This window comes from Bison bison, unplaced genomic scaffold (genome assembly GCF_000754665.1).
Source record: "Bison bison bison isolate TAMUID 2011002044 unplaced genomic scaffold, Bison_UMD1.0 scf7180017864453, whole genome shotgun sequence".
In the NCBI taxonomy this organism is placed as follows: Eukaryota; Metazoa; Chordata; class Mammalia; order Artiodactyla; family Bovidae; genus Bison; species Bison bison.
In genome coordinates this window covers 46,327-67,219 of record NW_011495015.1, presented here as the reverse complement: position 1 = coordinate 67,219, position 20,893 = coordinate 46,327, and the positions used below count along the sequence as shown (strand labels likewise).

The window sequence follows — 20,893 nt, the reverse complement described above, 5'->3', positions numbered from 1 at the left end:
GGACGTACTCCTTTTCCTATTTGGAACCAGTCTGTTGTTCCATGTCCAGTTCTAACTGTTGCTTCCTGACCTGCATACAGGTTTCTCAAGAGGCAGATCAGGTGGTCTGGTATTCCTGTCTCTTTCAGAATTTTCCACAGTTTATTGTGATCCACACAGTCAAAGGCTTTGGCATAGTCAGTAAAGCAGAAATAGATGTTTTTCTGGAACTCTTGTTTTTCTCATGATCCAGTGGATATTGGTAATTTGATCTCTGGTTCTTCTGTCTTTTAGTTCTTAGTTGCCACAAGTGCATAGTAATGGAATGTTACTATGCACAACAACATCTGTTGAGTACTAGACTTCTCAAGCCTTGAGATGAGATCTGACACCAACTGCACTTCTTGTTTTACATTTATTTTCTGTGGTACCACCAAAGTCTTAGCTTCACAAGGTTCTGTTGTCAATTAAAGAAAAATATAATGCAAGCTACTCAGTTAAAACTGAGCTCTACTTGATGGTGTATCTGTGATATCTTCCAGGTGTCAGATATCAATAAGTTTTCATTAAACTTTAAAATACCCTGCTGTGCACATATGCATTTGTTACAGTGCCCAGCACACATTTTGGGAGCCAAGGCTGTAGAGTAAGGGTCAGGACAGAAATGGAACTAACTTCATTTACTGTGACGACTTTTGTCAGTTTTAATGTCAGTGGTGACTTTTATGGATTAGATTGTGGAAGTATATGGGGATTATAATTAGTACTTCATTAGCATTTTTAGAAATTCATGTGCAATATGTATCAGTATTGTTTTCAGTATTCTCTAATAAGTTTTAAAAAATTCTTGATCACTGAAATTAAATGGCCAACTTCTGATTTAAATTGCTTTTAAAGTCTCAGCATTATGTTTACAAGTAATATCAAATTTTTACCATTTCAGTATCAGTTCATGAAGTTTGACCATCATTTAATCAAAAATGGAAAATTCTGCAAAAGCAGAAGAACATGAAAAAATCTTTCATAAAGAAGTGAAAACATCAGATTCAGAAACAGAGTCATCATTCATTATTAATGAAAATACAGCCTTTCCTGAGACTGGTCTTTCTGCAGAGGCTCCTACTTGTGGGCAAGTAAACACACCAAAAAAGAGAAAAATGGAGTTTGAGGATGATCTTGTAAAGGAAAGTTCTAGTTATGGGGAAGACACTCCACCCAAAAAAAGAAAACTTGATGCTGAAATTGCCCCAGAGGAAAAAGGTTCTGGTGATGATGAAGGCATTTCAAGGAGAAGAAGAATAGAAACTGATGGTTTTCCAAAAGATGAACCTGCTGGAGATGGCACTCAGAAAAGGAGAAAAATAGAACTTGAAGATGTTGCTGAAAAGCAAAAGGTATTTTGAATACATTTTTTAAAATGCATAATGGAATATGTCAGATTGAAATGTGGAGCAGTTATGAAATACCTTTTTTTAAAAACATAATTTTAATAACTTAAGGGTTCTGTTTTTTTAACTTAATTTTTATTTTATATTGAAGTATTATTGATTTGCAATATTGTGTTAGTTTCAGGTATACACAGCATGATTTAGTTATACATATATTCATTCTTTTGCAGATACTTTTCCCATATAGGTTATTGCAGAATATTGAGTGGAGTTCCCTGTATAGCAGGGAACTTGCAAAGTCCTTGTTGATTGACTATTTTATATATAGTAGTGTGTATATGTTAATCCCAAAGTCCTAATTTACCACTTTCCCCTGCTTTTCCCCTTTGGTAACCATAAGTTTGTTTTCAAAGTCTATGAGTTTGTGTCTGTGTTGTAAATGAGTTCAGTTGTATCATTTTTTTAGATTCCACCTGTAAGTGATGTTATATGTTTGTCTTTCTCTGATTTCTCTTAGTATAATAATCTCTAGCTCCATCCACATTACTGCAGATGGCATTATTTCAGTCTTTTTGTGGCTGCATAATATTCCATTGTGTACATCTTCTTTATCCATTCATTTGTCAGTAGACATTTAGGTTGCTTCCCCATCTTTACTATTGTAAAGAGTGCTGCAGTGAACAATGGAGATCATGTATCTTTTCAAATTCTGGTTTTCTTCTCATACATGCCCAGGAGTGGAATTGCTGGATCATATACGAGTTCTATTTTTAGTTTTTTAAGGAACCTCCATACTGTTCTCCATAGGGGTTGTACCAGTTTACATTCCCACCAGCAGTGTACAGGGTTCCCTTTTCTCCACACCCTCTCAGGCATTTATATTTGTAGACTTTTTGATAATGGCCATTTTGACCTGTGTGAGGTGATACCTCATTGTAGTTTTGATTTTCATTTCTCTTGTATTTAGATAAAACTTCTGCTAATGAGATAATTTTAATCTTACTTGGAAATCTTGACTAAACACTTGAAAAGGAGTTTTTATAGTTTGCTTTTTTCTTAGTGTTTTTAAAAAGACATCAGTGTAAGTTTCAAGTGATTTACCTTTTTTCCTTTTTAATTAGGTGTTTATCTCTTTTTTGTGTTTGAAGTGTTTGAGATTATCTCTTAAAATGATAAATTTCTAGATGATACCCACTTTTACATTTCTTTCTTAATGTAATTCCTTAAACTATGTTATTTTCGCTTCTTATGTGAGGGTAGTTACTTGAAGCCTGATATCTAACAAGAGTATTGTAAAGCAAAGGATAGCAAATCATTTTCATCTGGGAATACTATTTTGTGATGGGACCTGAAGTGGAGTCTGCATTATGCAATGAATGAGTAAAATTCTGTTATCACTCCTCAGGAAGAAAGTGGCAGATAAGCCAGGTGTTTGTCATTGGTGAATTGCAAACCTTTTTAATAGAGAGAAGCTTGTATTGTAAACATAGTTTTCAAATTTTTACTAGCAGTGGAACCCTTTTTTCAAGGGAAAATCTTCAACCTTTTACCTATTTTACATACCAGTTGAAACACTTTGGTTGAGCAGAAAGTGGGGGAATCTGAGGCCCTTTACTTATCTGGCATTTTTGTAGAATGCTTAAGGTCTTAGAGAGTACAAATTGAAATTTGAGTTAGGTTAGTAGCAAATAATAGAAATCATTGACACCAAACGTAGACTGTTGTGTTCTCATCTTTTCGTGAATATTAGCTCATGTAATGCCCACAATAATTTTATAACAATATAGTTAGTATATTATTTCCATTTTATTTTCTTGTAGGAACTTCATTCACTACTGACATTTACTGAACTGAATAAATCAGAACTCTGGAAATATACTGGTTTTATTAACACATTTACACCAAAATTCTATAGATGAAAATTTCTTAGGAGATGTTTTTAAAAATAGGGAAAAGGGGAAAATCTTTCATGTGATTATAATTAGTGGGATTTCTGAGATTCTACTACAGCTTCGTGAAGTATACCAATCTCAGTAGTATTTTATCCATATATAGGCCAGATGCTCTTTTAGACTTGTTTATTTCATGTTCAGCTTCTTAATTTTGTGCCATTCTTCTGTTTTCAGAACTTGGAAGAAGGACACAGCTCAGCAGTGGCCGCTCACTACAATGAACTCCAGGAAGTTGGTTTGGAGAAGCGTAGCCAAAGCAGAATTTTTTACCTAAGAAATTTTAATAATTGGATGAAAAGTGTCCTCATTGGTATGTTTGTTTTTTGATTTACAGTTTTGAATTTTTAATTTCAGCTTATGTTTCCTTTTTTTCTCCCTAAGTGGTTAATCATATACAAAGTGACTAGGTCTTTAGTTACTGTTCATTTAATCATCAAACCTTGGCTTTATAAAACTGGAGCCAAAACTGAAATTAGGCCTTTGAGATAAATTCTTTTCTTTTTTTTTTTTTTTGGTTAATTATTTTCATATTTACTAATGGCTGACTACATAGATATTAATATGGAGTTATTTAGGTTTTCAGAAGGCAGTGTGCTTTTATATTTAGAATTAAGGTTACCTAGTGCATTGGAGAAGGAAATGGCAACCCAGTCCAGTGTTTTTGCCTGGAGAATCCCAGGGACAGGGGAGCCTGGTGGGCTGCCGTCCATGGGGTCGCACAGAGTCGGACACGACTAAAGCGACTTAGCAGCAGCAGTGCTATTAAATAATCTGTTTTACTCTAGTAGTTTTGGAGCAATCTTATATTATTGAATGAAACATTTGGGTTCCATTAAGTTAAGAAAATGGGCAGTGGCATGATTTTTTTATCTCTGGGCCTTTAATGAGTTGGTAAAGGTCATCATTTGTATTGATTGTCCATTGAACTTGTTCTTTTCTTCTGGGGAAAAATAAAGTTTACTTTGAGGATTGATGGAGAAATTCAGCTTTTTGAACATCATTTTTGTCTATGAAAACTCATTTTTGAATTTAAAATGGAAGTCAGTGGAGGAAATTTAATTCTGAAAATATTTATTGCTTTCTTTATCAAATATATTAGTCAGCCACTTACCTGAGATTAGAGAATTTATAAAAGCCAGTAAATGTTGAAGTTTTTCACAAAAAGTTTATTTAGTTTTGGTTTCTGTTTTGTTTTTTTAAAAAGCCAGCCTCAGAAAAAGTGAGAATGCTTTCATAGTTAAACTAAAAAAAGTAATGTGCCATTTATGACTACTTTCTATCGTTTTGACAATATTTTAGTAATTTTATAAAAAATAAATTATCCATCCTGAAAAGTGTTAGGAATGGGAACTAGACTCATTTCAGATACATTTTAATATTTTTCTTTCTCACTTTTGTTTTTAATATTTATGTTTTATTACAAAAACAAGGCTTATTTGATTCTGCTACTTGTCATCTAGGATAAATGAATAAACTTTAAAAAAAGGGTTTTTTAGGGTTACTATTATGGCATTTTAAAATCTATACTCATAAAATAATCTTTGGACCCTATTGCTAATTTCTCAATTTTTTTCTTCCTTTCTTCATCATCCTTAGTAATGTAGATGACTTATCATTGAATATTTTTCCTTAGTCACTTATTCATGTATTTATTCATTGAATAAATATTTTTAAGTTCAGTCGTATTTTTCACATTGTTAATTGTATTATTTTTATAAACAGGAAAATAGGTAGTTTTTATTATAAAAACACTATGTCAGGCAAAAATGTCAGGCAAAAACGTATCTCTCAGCATATTCCTGATGGTGGTTTCTCCTTCAGCTGTTCCAGCAGCTCTCTTAACGGGTGCTTTGCTGTCTGCACCTGTCTTTCCTGTCTTGCTGTAATCGATGTGCTCTGTGCCAGATTCCTTTGCTGTCTTTTTTTGTGTGTGTCTTCTCAACACCCATTCTTTGCCATTCATTTTCTCTTCCTTGCTGTTTATAGCTAGTGATAGTTGAGTGTGATGCTTGAATGTGATAAAGGTAACTTGAATAATGTTTCATGAAGATTTCCCCTCTCATTAATCTTATTTTGTGGAAATAAAGAGGTTTTATCACTCATGCTGCTTTTTACTCTTTGCATATTACACTGTTTTTTAAAGATTTATAGCAGAAAGTTAAATATTGAACACTTGTACATCTGTTGAAATCAGTTAAAAATCCTATGAACGGTGAAAGCAGAAGTATTTATACTGAATATTCTAGCAGTCAAAATATTACATAGGAAATAAAAAGCATTAAGCTCAGAATGATAAAGGTAGAATAGATCTAGGATTCAGTATTTTATCCAGTGTTAGAATTGCTGAATATTTCATTGTCTAAGAATATTAATATGCCTTTAACTGATATTTGAACCATTTGGCTATTGATGTAGGGAGCCTACTAATACCATCCATTAATTATTAATGTGATTTGGTAGATTGAGATAAAAGATTCCATTTTTACTTCAGAGTTTTAAGAATTCTGATGACAGTAAAGAGGTTTATATAGTTTTTTGACTAGTTCTTGTGTTTCTTTTGGAGGTAAGCCTTGAATCTTTTATCAAAACCAAGCTCTTATGATCCCATAATTATTTTCATCTTATTAAGTGTATAAAAAGCCAAACACTTAGCTTTGGAAAGAGAACTACAACAAATTATGAATTAATTTTTCTCTTATCAGGAACAAGTGTTGAGTATTCTTGTATTAATTAGAATTTAAAATGTTTGCTATTGACCTGCCAAGATCGTGCAGCTTTTCTATACTGTTAAACTTCTGTTTAATCAAATAAGAGAAAATGTTTGCTATATAATGTTGAATCAAATTCTGAAAATAACCTTCAAAAACCTGTCTTAGTTTCTGAAATACCAGAGACATACTCTTTCTTTTTTAATGCCGAAGAAGAGTCAAGTTAATTAACTCTTAGTCAAATTTGAAATATTTCCCAAAAGTTATGAATTAATTACATAAATGAATATGTTTATATTACACGTCATGCAGAAGTTACTAGATTATTAAGGATAACAGTTTATGCTTTAGTAAAAATGGAGAAGAGCATTTATTATAACTTATTTCTCTCTTTTAGGGGAATTTTTAGAAAAGGTGAGACAGAAAAAGAAACGTAATATCACTGTTTTGGACCTAGGATGTGGTAAAGGTGGAGATTTGCTCAAGTGGAAAAAAGGAAGAATTGACAAGCTAGTTTGTACTGGTAAGAGAGATAATGACATGGGAAGGAATGCTTTGTGGTCAGCCAGGTAAATGGAAATAAGAAAGATATATTATGGACATAATACTGAAATACTGTACCACAAGATGTCTGGGAGCTGCTCATGAGACAGGTGTTTTTTAAATGAGGATTGAGAATTCACTGATGGTGTTAAGACCACAAATGATAGAAGTCATGTCAGACTCCATGTTTGAAGCACAAACTTGGAAAGGCTTTCACTGGTCACAGATAGGACAGCTTCATGAATTAAAAAAAACAGTAATTATAGTGGATTGAAACACATGAAATAAGGGGAAAATCTCATTGTTCAGACTTGGAGGGAGCAAGGAAACTTACTCATTACTCTGTAATGTATAAACAAAGGTAGAGGGTATTTATCTTTTCTAACCCTATATGAACCATATTTCAGCATAACCAAGTGGTATTGAAAAATCACAATGAATAAATTTTTCCACCCTTGATGAAATAATGGCTCTAGTTGCAGTCATTAAAAGATGCTGAAGCTATTAGGAGAAAAGTTGAAAGGAACTTAACTGGATTAATTAAGCACCTGAACCTCCCAGTCATTCTTAACCCAGAAGAGGGGCAGGCAGACAACATGTTCCTTCCTGTCTGAGGAGTCATGGAAGCGCACAGCACTGCCTGTGGAGTCATGTTGCCTAAATCGGCACTTCTCACAGTTTCTGGTTTATGACCTCAGTTCAGTTCAGTTCAGTTCAGCTTAGTCGTGTCCGACTCTATGCAGATGACAGCACCCTTATGTCAGAAAGTGAAGAGGAACTAAAAAGCCTCTTGATGAAAGTAAAAGAGGAGAGTGAAAAAGTTGGCTTAAAGCTCAACATTCAGAAAACGAAGATCATGGCATCTGGTCCCATCACTTCATGGCAAATAGATGGGGAAACAGTGGAAACAATGGCAGACTTTATTTTTGGGGGCTCCAAAATCACTGCAGATGGTAAGTGCAGCCATGAAATTAAGAGATGGTTACTCCTTGGAAGGAAAGTTATGACCAACCTAGACAGCATATTCAAAAGCAGAGACATTACTTTGCCAACAAAGGTCTGTCTAGTCAAGGCTATGGTTTTTCCAGTGGTCATGTATGGATGTGAAAGTTGGACTGTGAAGAAAGCTGAGCACTGAAGAATTGATGCTTTTGAACTGTGGTGTTAGAGAAGACTCTTGAGAAGAGTCCTTTGGACTGCAAGGAGATCCAACCAGTCCATTCTAAAGGAGATCAGTCCTGGATGTTCTTTGGAAGGACTGATGCTAAAGCTGAAACTCCAATACTTTGGCCACCTGATGCAAAGAGTTGACTCATTGGAAAAGACTCTGATGCTGGGAGGGATTGAGGGCAGGAGAAGGGAACGACAGAGGATGAGAGGCTGGATGGCATCACTGACTCGATGGACATAAGTTTGGGTGAACTCCAGGAGTTGGTGTGCTGCAATTCATGGGGTCAGTACACTCTTAAAAATGATTAAGGACCCCGGGAAGCTTTTGTGTATGTAGTTACATCTATTGATTATGGAAATTAAAACTGACAATTTTAAAAATAGCTTTAATTTATTACAAGTAAAATTTAGTGAGAAGACTAGCATTTTAAAAGTATTTTTGCAGATTCTTAAGTCTGTAATAATAAAAGACAGCTGAATTTGCACCCCTGTTTCTGCATCAGTATGTTGTGATGTGTTATTTGATGAGCAGTGAAATGGAATTATTTGATGTGAAACTCCATTAAATCTATCTTGCACTTTGCCGTGTGAGATTTTGTTCACTAAAATTATGGAAATCTTCTAAACGTTGGCATCAAGAAATCACATTGGTTTAATATCATCATAATCAGAAAAGTCTTTAGTATTGGGACAATGCCCAGCCCATCGTGATAGAAACAGTTTTTTCGGAGTTGTAGTTTTCACTTGAAAGCTCAGGTTTATCATTGGTAACAAATACCATCTGTAGTTTTCACCTTTTTCATTTTGAAGAAAAGGTCTGCCAGATTACCAGGTCTGAATAACCAGTTTGTCTGTCTGTCGTTCTTCAAGTGAAAACAATTTTTGTATAAAAAATTGGCCAGTACAGCTCACAGACAGTCACACCAGTCCTATTCAGATAGACTTCATTATATAACAGAAATGTTTTGAAGATTTTATAAAATTAATGTTTACTGCTTTATCAAGGACATTCCTAAATGAAATTGGCTTCCCTCCTTCCCCTTTTTTTCTTTCTGAGCTGGTTTATAGCAGTGAAAAATATATCAAGAATTACCAGTATCATTGGTGCTCCTACCTGATATTCATGACACAGTATCAACTGTTATTTCTTTGTGTTAGTCACTCAGTCATGTCTGACTCTGCAACTCCATGGATTGTAGCCCATCAGGCCCCTCTGTTCATGGAATTCTCCAGACAAGAATATGGGAGTGGGTAGCTCTTCTCTTCTCCAGGGGATCTTCCTGACCCAGGGATTGAATCTGGGTCTCCTGCATTGCCGCCAGATTCTTTACCACTGAGCCACCAGGCAAGTCCTTAGACTGCAAGGAGATCAAACCAGTGAATCCTAAAGGAAATCAACCCTGAATATTCATTGGAAGGACTGATGCTGAAGCTGAAGCTCCAACACTTTGGCCCCTGATTCAAAGAACTGACTCATTGGAAAGACCCTGATGCTGGGAAAGATTGAGGGCAAGAGGAGAAGGGGGCGACAGAGGATGAGATGGTTGGGTGGCATCATCAACTTGATGGACGTGAGTTTGAATAAACTCTGGGAGTTGGTGATGGACAGGGAAGCCTGGTGTGCTGCAGTCCATGGGGTCGCAAAAAGTCAGACACGACTGAGGGACTGAACAACAACATCCACTGGTGCTTCTGTACCTGCAGTGCAAGTCTCAACACTGGGAAAAAACAAATAACATTTTATTAAGAAAATATAAAAGCTGAGTGTACAGAGTTAGGTTTTATAATTCAAATTGGAATCTAAACTTTCTGCTTTAAACTTTGAATAAGCATTTAAAAATCATGATAGAATTTCTCTGTTGTCAGTACTTATTGAGAAAGTGTTTAATTCATTCTGAAAAATATGGGTCATTTGCATTGGTACAGAAGACTTTATTCTCCCTTGTTTTGAAGGAAATAGAACCTTTTTGCTTTTCTAAGGCTAGATTCCTTGCTAGAGTTTAACAGTTGAGATGAAATCTAGATTGTGCCATTTTTGTGTTTCTGATGTAATGTGGGCCTCTGCTGACATCACTGATGCCCTTTCCCCCTCCAGATATCGCTGATGTTTCTGTCAGACAGTGTCAGCAGCGGTATGAGGACATGAAAAACCGTTGTCGTGATAATGAGTATATTTTCAGTGCTGAGTTTATAACTGCTGATTGTTCAAAGGTATGTGTTTTTTTAGAAGTATGTCTTTATATTTTTAGTTTGAATAAGTGATTTGTTTTAAAAATCAGCTCATTTTTAAAAAATGTGCTTTGAAACATTAAAAATCTTAAGATATGGCATTTTTAATTTCAGCTAGAAATTCCATTAATGATACATTTCCTTAAATGACCCACCAAATACTTCTGGTAATTTTTAGCTTTTAATACTTTTACTTTGGAAATCGTTTGTTGCTTTTCTGTTTGGACACTTTTTTCTATTATTTTGGAATAGATCTGCACTTAGGTTTTGTTTACTTTGTAATTTCTTTGACCGGCTTCCCAACATATCACAGTCTGGTGACACCTGTTTCTGAATCTCTTTGACAGCTGAAGTTCAAGACTATAGAGGCATTTGAAATGCTGAAAATCTCCCCCTTAACCTTTATCTCTCTTTTCTGACTTGTTAGCTCGTTAAATTATTATAGATACCTTTAACTACATGTTTTGTTTGCAGTTGTGAAGGTGGAAAGGAGTGGTAGTATACTGCTAGAAAGTTAGAAACCTTTAAAAAACATTTTGCATTTTTCAAAATTTCCCAGGGACTCTCTGGCAGTCTGGTGATTAGTATTTGGCACTTTCACTGCTGTAGCCCAGGTTCAATCCCTGATTGGGGAATTAAGAGCCTGTTAGCTGCATAGCACAGCCTAAAAAATAAAAAATGTCTCAAGGGCTGGCTTTGTGTTTTTCATAAACCCAAGTATATAGGTCAACATCATTTTACTTTTTTTTCCAGTAAAACCAATTAAAGAATCAGTTCCTTTAAATGTCATATGTTTGTTTGATGTATTTTTAGTATGATTCCAGAATCTCTAGTTTTTAATATTACTTTGAAAGTGGGAATCAAATTATATTGAACCAGAAAGAACATTTTTATTATGATCCTTAAGATGCATAATGATAGAGGATAGGTTGGTTGGAGGGCATGTCAACTTTTATTTTCAGGATCCTAATATTAGAAATTCACTAATTATGTTGCAGCCAATTTCAAAATCTTGACCCATTATAATTTGTTTCAGGAACTCCTGACTGATAAGTTTCATGACCGAGAAATGTGCTTTGACATCTGCAGTTGTCAGTTTGTCTGCCATTACTCATTCGAGTCCTATGAGCAAGCTGACGTCATGCTCAGAAATGCGTGTGAGAGACTGAGCCCTGGAGGCTATTTTATTGGTACCACTCCCAATAGCTTTGAATTGATGTAAGTACTTTCATATATTGTGGTTTATAAAATATTGAAAATTAAGCTTATCTTAGAGCAGCAGATATTTATCAGAAATAGAGTTTATAGAAGGGCTGAGTGCTTTGATAATGTATTTGTATAGATAATCTGGCTTTAAGTTAAAAAGTCAGATTTACAGATGAACCTTTAAAACATCTTTGTGTGTTAGTTGGGGACTGATGTTGCATTGAGCCAAAAAGCCAGAGGTGGTGTTGCTAGATAAACTCCAGATCAGATGACACTTAACCAGCTGTCATGATAATGAAGCCTATTTCTAGCATAATTTTGTTAGTGAGATTGTTAATGATATTTTAGCATATTGCTTCTTAAAAGTAGCTCAGACCCACTTCACAGCTATCAATTGCATCATGTGTGTTCCCCCCCATATTAAATCTGATCAAAATAAATTTGACCTAATAATAGATTTGATTTTTTTGGGGGGGCGTGTAACTTACAGAAGACGCCTTGAAGCTTCAGAAACAGAATCATTTGGAAATGAAATATATACTGTGAAATTTCAGAAGAAAGGAGATTATCCTTTATTTGGCTGCAAATATGACTTCAACTTGGAAGGTGTTGTTGATGTCCCTGAATTCTTGGTCTACTTTCCATTGTTAAATGAGTAAGAATGTCATTAATCTGTTACAATTCTTTTTTGGGGGCTTCCCAGGTGGGTCTAGTGGTAAAGAACTCACCTGCCAGTGCAGGAGACATTAAAGATGAGGGTTTGATCGCTGGGTCAGGAAGATACCCTGGAGGAGGGCATGGTAACCCACTCCAGTGTTCTTGCTTGGAGAATCCCATGGACAGAGGAGCCTGGCAGACTACAGTCCATAGAGTCACAAAGAGTCAAGACACGACTGAAGAGACTTAGCACATAGCACATTGTCTTTTTGCATAAGAATGAAGGTAAAGGGGGGAAAATCAGTATTTCTATTGGTCTCTTATTTTAAGTGGGATCTTAAGAAGTATAGCCTGAATAATGACAAAACTAAGACTCAACGGTTGGTGCCATAGGTCACTTACAGCCTTACTCATTTAGTTTCTTTTATTCCTGAAACTATTTTATCCTGTAAGCAAGAAAAGGGAGCCTGTTGCCTACAACTTGTGGCATGAAATAACTGACAACTAGAAATAGCAAAGATTTGTTTTTAAGTAACTACTGGTACTTGGGTAACTAAAATTAGTCCTCCCAAAGTAGGGATCCTCCTTTTGACGGGAATAGGTATATTAAAAGTTGTTTTATATTTCACTATAGCTTATGAAATTGTGACTCATGGCAGTGGTGATAGTAAAATCCTGATTCAGGAATGTATTCATGAACCTGAATTCTTAGGAGTCTTGGCAAACCATAACCTCAGGGAAAGCTGAGGTTTCAAGCTTTATCAGATAGGGCTCCAAGGCCTAATGAGATACCTTGGTCTTGGGGGTTTCCCTGAGAGGAAGTGTGGAAGAGTCCAGTTAAATGTGGGCCATGTCACAGCTGACCAAAGTGTATTTCCTTCTTTTTATTTTTTCTTCTTTTTAAAACAAAGCCTTTATTAACTGAGGAAAAGGTTGAGCTTTATTTTTTTACTTATTTTTAGATGGTGATTATTTATTTGAATTGTCTCAGTCAGCTTGTAAATTTATGGATGTAGGATTTTCAGGAGTTCTACAGTGTATAAAACTTTTATATAAAATAAAAATAAAGAAAATAAGAAAATGAAGTAGCATGTGATTAAACATGGAAAATACTATACACAATTTATAAATCTGAAAGTTAAAAAATTTATATCAGATTTTCCTTATAATTAGCAAACTTTGGGTAAATGTTATGCTTGAAGAAATTAAATGTTTTTAGTATGTTATTTTATATGTTTGTTATGTTAGCTTGGTGCTTTTGGTTGACGGTGATTTGAGTATACCCCAAAAGATAAAGAATGAAACGAAAGTTTTTTTTTTTTAATGGCTAAGCACACATCAGCAATTTTTTCTGCTTGTATTGCTAATGATGATAAACATATCAAGTAATAAATTGTCACTTTAATTTTCAAATTTTTATAAATTGTTTATCGAGATAGGTATTGTTCGGAGAGACAATCTGAAAATGCATAGGGATCCAAGCCACCTTTGCTGTCTTGTTAATTAGCTTTCATATGCAGACCTATTCAAATTGGTCAGATTGAGTCTCTGTTCTTTGTAATTATGATATTTGTAGATGTAAAGCTCAGTTTCCCTCGTAAAGGCTTATTTTGGGTATTTTTTGATAGAAAATGAACTGCCTGGAATAGAAGAGGCTTTATATTGACCTGTGTTGTCTTCCCAAGGGGCCTGATGCAAGTGGCAGGGACTCCTGCCATCCACGCGGCTCTTACCTGCAAAGCTGAGTGGCCCTCCGATGTTCCCTTCGCTCTGTCCCCTCATCTGTCACATCAAGGGTCCCCTTTCAGGGTTTGTCCTGTTCCTCCTCTCATCTTTTATCTGTTGCCTGAAATCGTCCTCAGGTTCCCTTTTGTTGTCTACAGATGCGCAGTAATCTGCTTCGGCAGTTGCACTGGGAAAGATATTACACAGAGCAAAGGGAGACTTAATGTAATTAGGACTTGAGGAAGCCACCTGGGAGAAAGTGACATCTAAGTCAATATCTAAAGGGTGTCTAGTTGGCCAGTTTTGCCTTAAGTGTGCTTGGGAGCCAACGAGGGTTTTAAAAGGACATGACCTGTGCACTTTTGAAGCTTCATCTGACTGCATTTGGAATATTGGTTGAGGGAGGGTAAGAATAAAAGCAGGGAAACAAGCAAACGAAGTGGTGCCACATTGAATGGTGATGGTGATAGAGCAGCCTGGTGGCCAGTGTCAGGATTGGAAGTGGGCTTGTTCCAAGTATGTTTTGCAGGTTAATGGAGAGGATGCAGTGGCGTGCTGAACACTGGGCACAGGGATGGGTGGCAAGGAGAATTAGATGGTTTACTGAAATAGCAAAGACTGGCAGGAGAACAGGCTGGTGGGATTCAGCCCTGCAGGCCTGGGATCGTCCTGGTGGAGATTTCTAGGGAACATGGAGTGAATGTGACAAAAGCCAGTACTGAGCTGCCACCACTGCTGGCAAGCTGTGTACATCGGGGAGTGACATCGAGCAAGGATCTGGGCCACTTTCTTCAGAACCATGACATCTGGAACTTGGGAAAAGAGACCTGTAAAAACCTGTGAAGACGCAGTTCAAGACGTAGGATAAAAACTAATAGTTTGTCTTGCCAGGGAATCCAGAAGATGAAAGGGAATATTTTTGTTTCACTTCCTGGCCTGTTTGTTAGGTTACTGGAGTTCCCTGTGACCCAGGGAGATCTAACTGCATGTTTTTTTCAGGTCACTAGGGTGTTGCCCTTCATTTATTTTGCATGGTCCTCTTGTGAATTTGTAAGGTTTTTAGTTAAGCCCAGAAGATGTTACTGTTGTGTGAAGAATTATAAATATTTTGGAAGCCTTTTCATGAAAGAATCTTTTTTGGACAGAATGGCGAAGAAGTACAATATGAAATTAGTCTACAAAAAAACATTTCTGGAATTCTATGAGGAAAAGATTAAGAACAATGAAAATAAAATGCTGTTAAAACGAATGCAGGCCCTGGAGGTGAGTATTTAGAAATTGTGTAAAAATCCCAGTTGTTGCAGACTTGTTTGGTTGTTTCTGAGATTCCTTTCAAGGCCATGGACACACTCAGTATTTATATAAATTGCACAGATAACTGGTGCCAATGCTAGACTGTTCAGCACCTAGGACAGAGCTTTAACATGGGCTGTCAGGACTGTCGGCATTTGGGGCTGCTCTGTATCTGAAGCATGAATTTTTACACTACAGGAATAAGCAAATTTATTTCTCATTGGCAAAAATGTGTTGATTTTAATGGTTCCAGAATGGTTTTTTGATTAATAATGATGTGTTTGAGCCTAGTTATAATGATTTAAAATTCACGGTCTGAAACTGCAATTATGTTTGCACCAACCTAATACTTAAAATGGATTAAAAATAATGCTTGAATTAATTTGAATATCAGATATTTGGTCACCATATATTTAAAAACACAGCATTTTTTTGAGGCCCTTCTTCATATTCTGTGTAATTGTGGAGACGATCTGTATTGGAGGCTGGATGTTTTCCTTCTCTTCCGAAACTCCCGAGGTTCTTTTGACTGAATTTTATTTGTATTATTTCCAGTTGCTGTTTGTACTTCGTGGCGGTTAAGTCACTGTAACATTCAGATGAATGTTTAACTCTTGTGTTGATAACTTCCTTCAGGTTTGAGTTGTGGCAGAAAAAACCTTTGCCCAGGAGTCACGGAGATACAGCAGGTGTTTGCTGCCAAGTGGTCTTGGCGGCAATTCAGCACACTGTTCAGTCCCTCTGTGACACTCTGTAATTGTAGATACTCCAGCCATGCTCATTGTTAACCACAGCAGCTTCTTTGTTCAGAGAGGATTCCCTTCACTCCTTTTTTTTAATATTTCAAAAGTATGTGTAGTTTTTATTTCTGAAGTAATACTTAAAGATTATTGTCTCATTTCAGTGATTTAGGGTATTTCATTCTGCATTGTAAATTTCAATGTAACAACTCAACTAGGAATTTCCCTTGATTCCTTAGCCATATCCTGCAAACGAGAATTCCAGACTTGCCTCTGAGAAGGTGGGTGACTATGAACATGCAGCGAAGTACATGAAGAACAGTCAAGTGAAGCTACCTTTGGTAAGGTTTCATTCTTTAACAAGTCTTACAGGAAAATGGAAACTTAAATTATTTCACTGGTTTACAATACTTGGGTTCACTGACTTATAAATCAGGTACACTTTAGCCTATTTCTCCTAAGTTATGACTTTTTATAATTGTAGAATACAGAATAAAATGCACTTTAATGCTGAGAAATGTAGTGCTGTATTTGAGAAAGTAGGATGGGAGGAATGTTCTTGGCCTGGCTTGAGAGTTTTCTTGCTGTATCATTGTATCTTAGCCTGGACACTACTGACTAGCAGTGTTCCGTAGATATAATTCAGGGGCTTATGAACTTAGATGAGGGAAGATGACATCTTCACAGACTTCTGTGTGGAAGTTCACATTTTCCTTAATTATGAATGCTCCACAACCATAGTGGTATTACTAGTTGTAGCTGTGACTTTGTTATCAATAGAACTTACAGATATTTGTGTAACACATTTTTGCTGACATCTTATAGTATTGATGTTTATTTATCACTTCTTCAACATTTATCACTTCTTATTTCCTTAGTTATCAGGCTTGTCACTGTATCTTATTACTTAGTGTCTTTGCAAAATAGCAAGTATGTTACTAAATGCAGTTTAGTTCCTTTGTATGATAGATATTTTGTGATTTCCTTTGTAAAAACACAAAAGTCTTATTCCCTCCTGCAGTATTATTTGATGTTTCAAGATAGGCCTTTTTTCTGCCAAGTTAAAAATGTAAGCTCAGTACTTTTTCCAGTTACAAATGAATACACTTTTATGCAGATTCACCCTTTGATTGAGAATCAGTGGTTTAGAGAATTGGCAGGAGCACAAAAGTGATGAGAAGATGGCATTAAAAGTTAATCTCATTGATTTATTTTATATTCAGATCACGGTAATATTAACAGTGAATTGTATGTATATTTATAGTGAAGTTAGGGTTTTGGAGCACCAAAACTAATACAATATTGTAAAGTTTAAAAATAAAATAAAATTTAAAAAATAAATAAATAAATAAAATAAAAAGAAAAAAAAAGAAAAATAAGTATACGTGTGCTTCTATATTCAATCTGAAATTTTCTTTCTTATTTTTTTTAATTTTAGGGGACCTTAAGTAAATCAGAATGGGAAGCTACAAGTGAGTATATCGTCAGTGTAGATTTACTGACATTTGCAAAGATTGCTTCAAACTGATTGTTAAAATTGGAAGACTTTAGAAATTCTTCTGACACAGATTGTGAGGGGATGATTGTGTTCACACAAAATTCCTATAAATGTCTAGTTCCCCTTGTCTTACAAGGCTGTTCAGTGCCAAAAGAAAGCATATGCAGGGTGTTCCTTAACGTAAACTTTGAGCGTTCTTAAATATTTCCCTTGTCTGCTCGTTACTACAAAGCCATCTGTATTTTACATCTTTACCTCACATTTCTGTTGGGAATTTTGGATTATGGACCACTTCCTTGTGTTTCACTTGGTTGTGGCCTCTCTGATGTTAACAGTGAAGGTTTAGTAAATGCTAAAATGTTCAGTTAGGCAGCACTGAGCAGGATGTCTTGGAGGATGTGTGGTTGGGAACGGCCATGATGTGGAGGCGTTCTGAAGTGAGGCATGCATGTCTGGCTGAGCAGTCAGAGGCCTGGCCAGTTCTCAAGGTCCCAGAGCCTCCCTGCCAGGGTGATGGTGGTGCCCCATATGGTCACCCTGAGGACTTACAAGGTAGTTCCCATTCTTCGCTTAAATATTTGTTGATTATATTGAAGAGAAAATCAGAGGTATTCAGAGATGAACACTTTGAATATTGAGTTACATAAAGATTTATGAAAGGGCTTTGGGGGATACAAAAAATAAATACTACCTCTCTGCCTCGCAGTGGAAGAAACATAAATAAGTGACTTCTAGGCAAATTGTTCTACACGTTGAAGTTCCTGTAATGGGGAAAACAGATGAAGGAGCACTCAGTGAAAACTAGAGAAATTGGAAAATAATAACAGGTGGTGTTATGGAATGTTTAGCCTGGGCCTGGTCGCTGTTGGAAGCTTTCATGTGTTATGCCTCATTCTGTCCTCACAGCTTCATGAGCAGACTACTGTTAATCATGCCTCTTTTTCACAGATAAGAAATCAGGCAGATAGCTTGGCTAAGGTCAGAGAGCTAACCCAGGTGCTTCACACTCGCAGCCTTCGCCTCACAGAAGCCCACGTGAAAGGAGGAGTCGTCTTAGGACTAGCTGAATGGAAAGAGAGGAAAAGGGAAGACAAGGGCTAACACTTTGAGCTTGTTTGTCTCAGAATATTGTTTCCTTTAGTAGAAATGGGATTGGAAGATATTAGAGACGTCATCTGTGATGAATGTGGGAATGTGTGCAGAAACCGACACATTTCTTTGGCTTCCTTGGAGTGCAGATACACAGCTGCCTTAGCTGTCCTGTCAGTGCCAAAGGGCGGTACAGCAGGATAACCTTGGGCAGAGGTCATGGTGGTGGTGCTGGCTGCAGATCAGGACAGTTTTTTTATACTAAATGTGGACTTTAGTGATACTGTGCAGGTGAATTAGATGCCTCCAGACACTTGAAGAAGGGGGTTAGAGATGAGAAGAGCAATAGGAAAGGATCAGTGGCCACAGGGCAGCCAGGATCATCGTGTCAGGGCCGTCTGCTCTGTGACGAGTTAACACTTTTATAATCTAGAGGGCTTTGTGGGTTGTGCCACAGTCTGAGAAGCTGTATTTTAAACTCCTACTGGTCTAATCATGAGCTTGTATTTCCAGAGCTTGCTGCTCCTCTAGAAGATTCTTTAAATGTGTTGCTGACAAATCAGAAGTGGTTCAAGTTTTGTTTGTTTAAATCCTAATTGAAATGCTGGCACAGAAGGCATTTTATATATAATTAGTGAGACTTCCAGAATTTTTGAGTTAGAAAAGAGAGAAGGTTACTCATTGCTGATCTGAAATCGAGCATTAGTTTTCAGTGACCCTACATCAGAGCAGCTCAGGATAGCCAGGTTACCTGCAGTAGGTGCAGAAGTATTTGGGGTGGGTTTGGCAGGGTTGGTTGTAGACAGAGTACTTGGAATGCAGGGCAAGCTCTGATGCCGAACTGTCCTGAGCCTTAGTACTTGCTCATGAGAGCTTTAGGTTGCTCCACTATCTGACCCTCAAGAGGAATTTACAGTGTTGATGATCATTCTGCCTGTTTTCTGCCCGTCTGTCTGCTCTGCTGCCAGCCATCTTTCATTACTCCTAAAAGACTTGGGAGGTAGTAGATGAGGAGTAAAGAACAGCATGATCAGAGAGGTGTTGGGGAGACTGCCTTCATGCTTCTGTGCAGATTGGATTGAGGGACAGAGAGCTCGAGGATTGGGAGGCCCTTACATGATCTACCATTCTTCGTCTGTCCCCTGTCCCACAGTTGACCCAAGGGGCAAGGCTTCCTTGTCACATGGCTTCTTATCTTGACTTGCTGCTTGAATGTCCTAGTGAACATCCTGAACATGCTTGTGATATCGAGACTTTGTCATCTCTGTTGTTTTCATAACTATAACGTCTGTCAATATCTCAAAAGAAGATACGTTTGCACCTCAGTGATTCAGGATGAGGAGCTGCGGGTGCATTTGGATGTTTGAGTGAACACACGTGGAGCAGGAGGCCCAGTTTCAGGGAGCATGCCTTTGAGGCTGGGTGTGTCTCTGCTGGGGTTGTGAGTCCTCAGGTAGCCTTGGCCCACTTTTCTTATCATGCCCTTAGCATTACAGCTGGATAATTGGATGAACTTCAACATGCACGTTGTATTCCTTTACAGTTTTTTTAGGCTTCACCCACCCACAAGTAGCAAACTTAAGAGTACCCTGCACTCACAGTAGTGTAGTTATTCCAGTTAAAATAATTAAATCATAAAGTTTCCAGTTTTCATTTTCTTTGCTTCTATGCTTTTTTCCCCTCAACCTGTCAGTAGAGATTTTAGAGCTGTTGAGTTGGATTGCTCCATGGCTATGATGTCAGAGTATTACAGTAGGTGGATATTTGTTTTCAAGTAAATAGATACGATCCCATATATACCTAAGTATGACTCACAATTATTGAAGAACTCTTAGAAATAAATAATGGAACTTTTCTTTCAAAAGCTGCTTGAGAATTTTCACCAAATTATGAATAAGACCAAGACTGTTGCCCTGAGGATATAAGAAACCAACCTCTAATTTTATTTGTTTTCTTTTTAGGTATTTACTTGGTTTTTGCATTTGAGAAGCAGCAGTGAGCACGTCACACGTGCAGTGGCACCAGAGCAACTGTGTTCTGTCTTACACAGATTTGAACGGTCCACCTTCCTGAGATCTGACGCCCTTGTTAAATGTAACTATTCTCAGCGGGCTGGATGCTGCTGGAAACGTCAGTGTATAAATGGAACTTTTGCTGTCTGTGACAGATGAACTTTGTGTGTGTATATAAGAATGAGATGGGACCTTTGTCTTTAAAAATCTATTTTTAAGTAATGTTCTAAGAATTCCATTTGCCTCCACTCTGGTAGCTCATAAAAATTATGAAATGACGTGTTAAAGCCTGAGTTCTTTCACCAGTGCTCTGCTTCGTCCAGTGTTTATTTACAGTATTAAACGTATTGCAGTTGTAGAATTGGTGGGAGTGTACTAATTCACAGGGATGTGTGCTCATTTCCGAAGTTTTGTTAAGTGTTTTTCAGGGTTAAAATAATTGCTCTCTGTACAACTGAATGTCAGTGTTCAATATAAGTTTAAAACTAAAATTTACATGGTGATAAAAGTTAATTAACTTTTAACTTAGCATTCTAGCCAGTTATTAAATTTCATTTTAGATAGCAACTAGTTCATTTGCTAACATGATTGAGTTCTAGAACTGGACAAAACATTTCAGATTCCAGCATAAAATTGTTTTGCATTTGGGGGTCTTTCTCATAGGAGTTCCTGATGATAGCAGTTAATGTTTCTAGTTATCAAGG

General features: G+C 36.7%; 1 protein-coding gene across 2 annotated transcripts in view; it reads left to right on the top strand.

The window, feature by feature from the left end:
- The window catches only part of RNMT (RNA (guanine-7-) methyltransferase), a 25,234-nt gene extending 4,767 nt beyond the window's left edge, over nt 1–20,467 (top strand). The window contains exons 2-11 of one of the 2 annotated variants that reach the window (XM_010859031.1): nt 923–1,373; nt 3,494–3,629; nt 6,425–6,550; nt 9,836–9,951; nt 11,006–11,187; nt 11,666–11,830; nt 14,703–14,820; nt 15,830–15,931; nt 17,029–17,062; nt 20,139–20,467. In XM_010859031.1, the coding sequence (XP_010857333.1) occupies nt 960–1,373; nt 3,494–3,629; nt 6,425–6,550; nt 9,836–9,951; nt 11,006–11,187; nt 11,666–11,830; nt 14,703–14,820; nt 15,830–15,931; nt 17,029–17,062; nt 20,139–20,176 (1,431 nt within the window). In that variant the 5' untranslated portion in view covers nt 923–959 and the 3' untranslated portion in view covers nt 20,177–20,467. The remainder of the gene's footprint in view (nt 1–922; nt 1,374–3,493; nt 3,630–6,424; nt 6,551–9,835; nt 9,952–11,005; nt 11,188–11,665; nt 11,831–14,702; nt 14,821–15,829; nt 15,932–17,028; nt 17,063–20,138) is intronic. The other variant, XM_010859032.1, reaches the window with a different exon arrangement.
- The last annotated feature ends 426 nt before the right edge of the window (nt 20,468–20,893 follow it).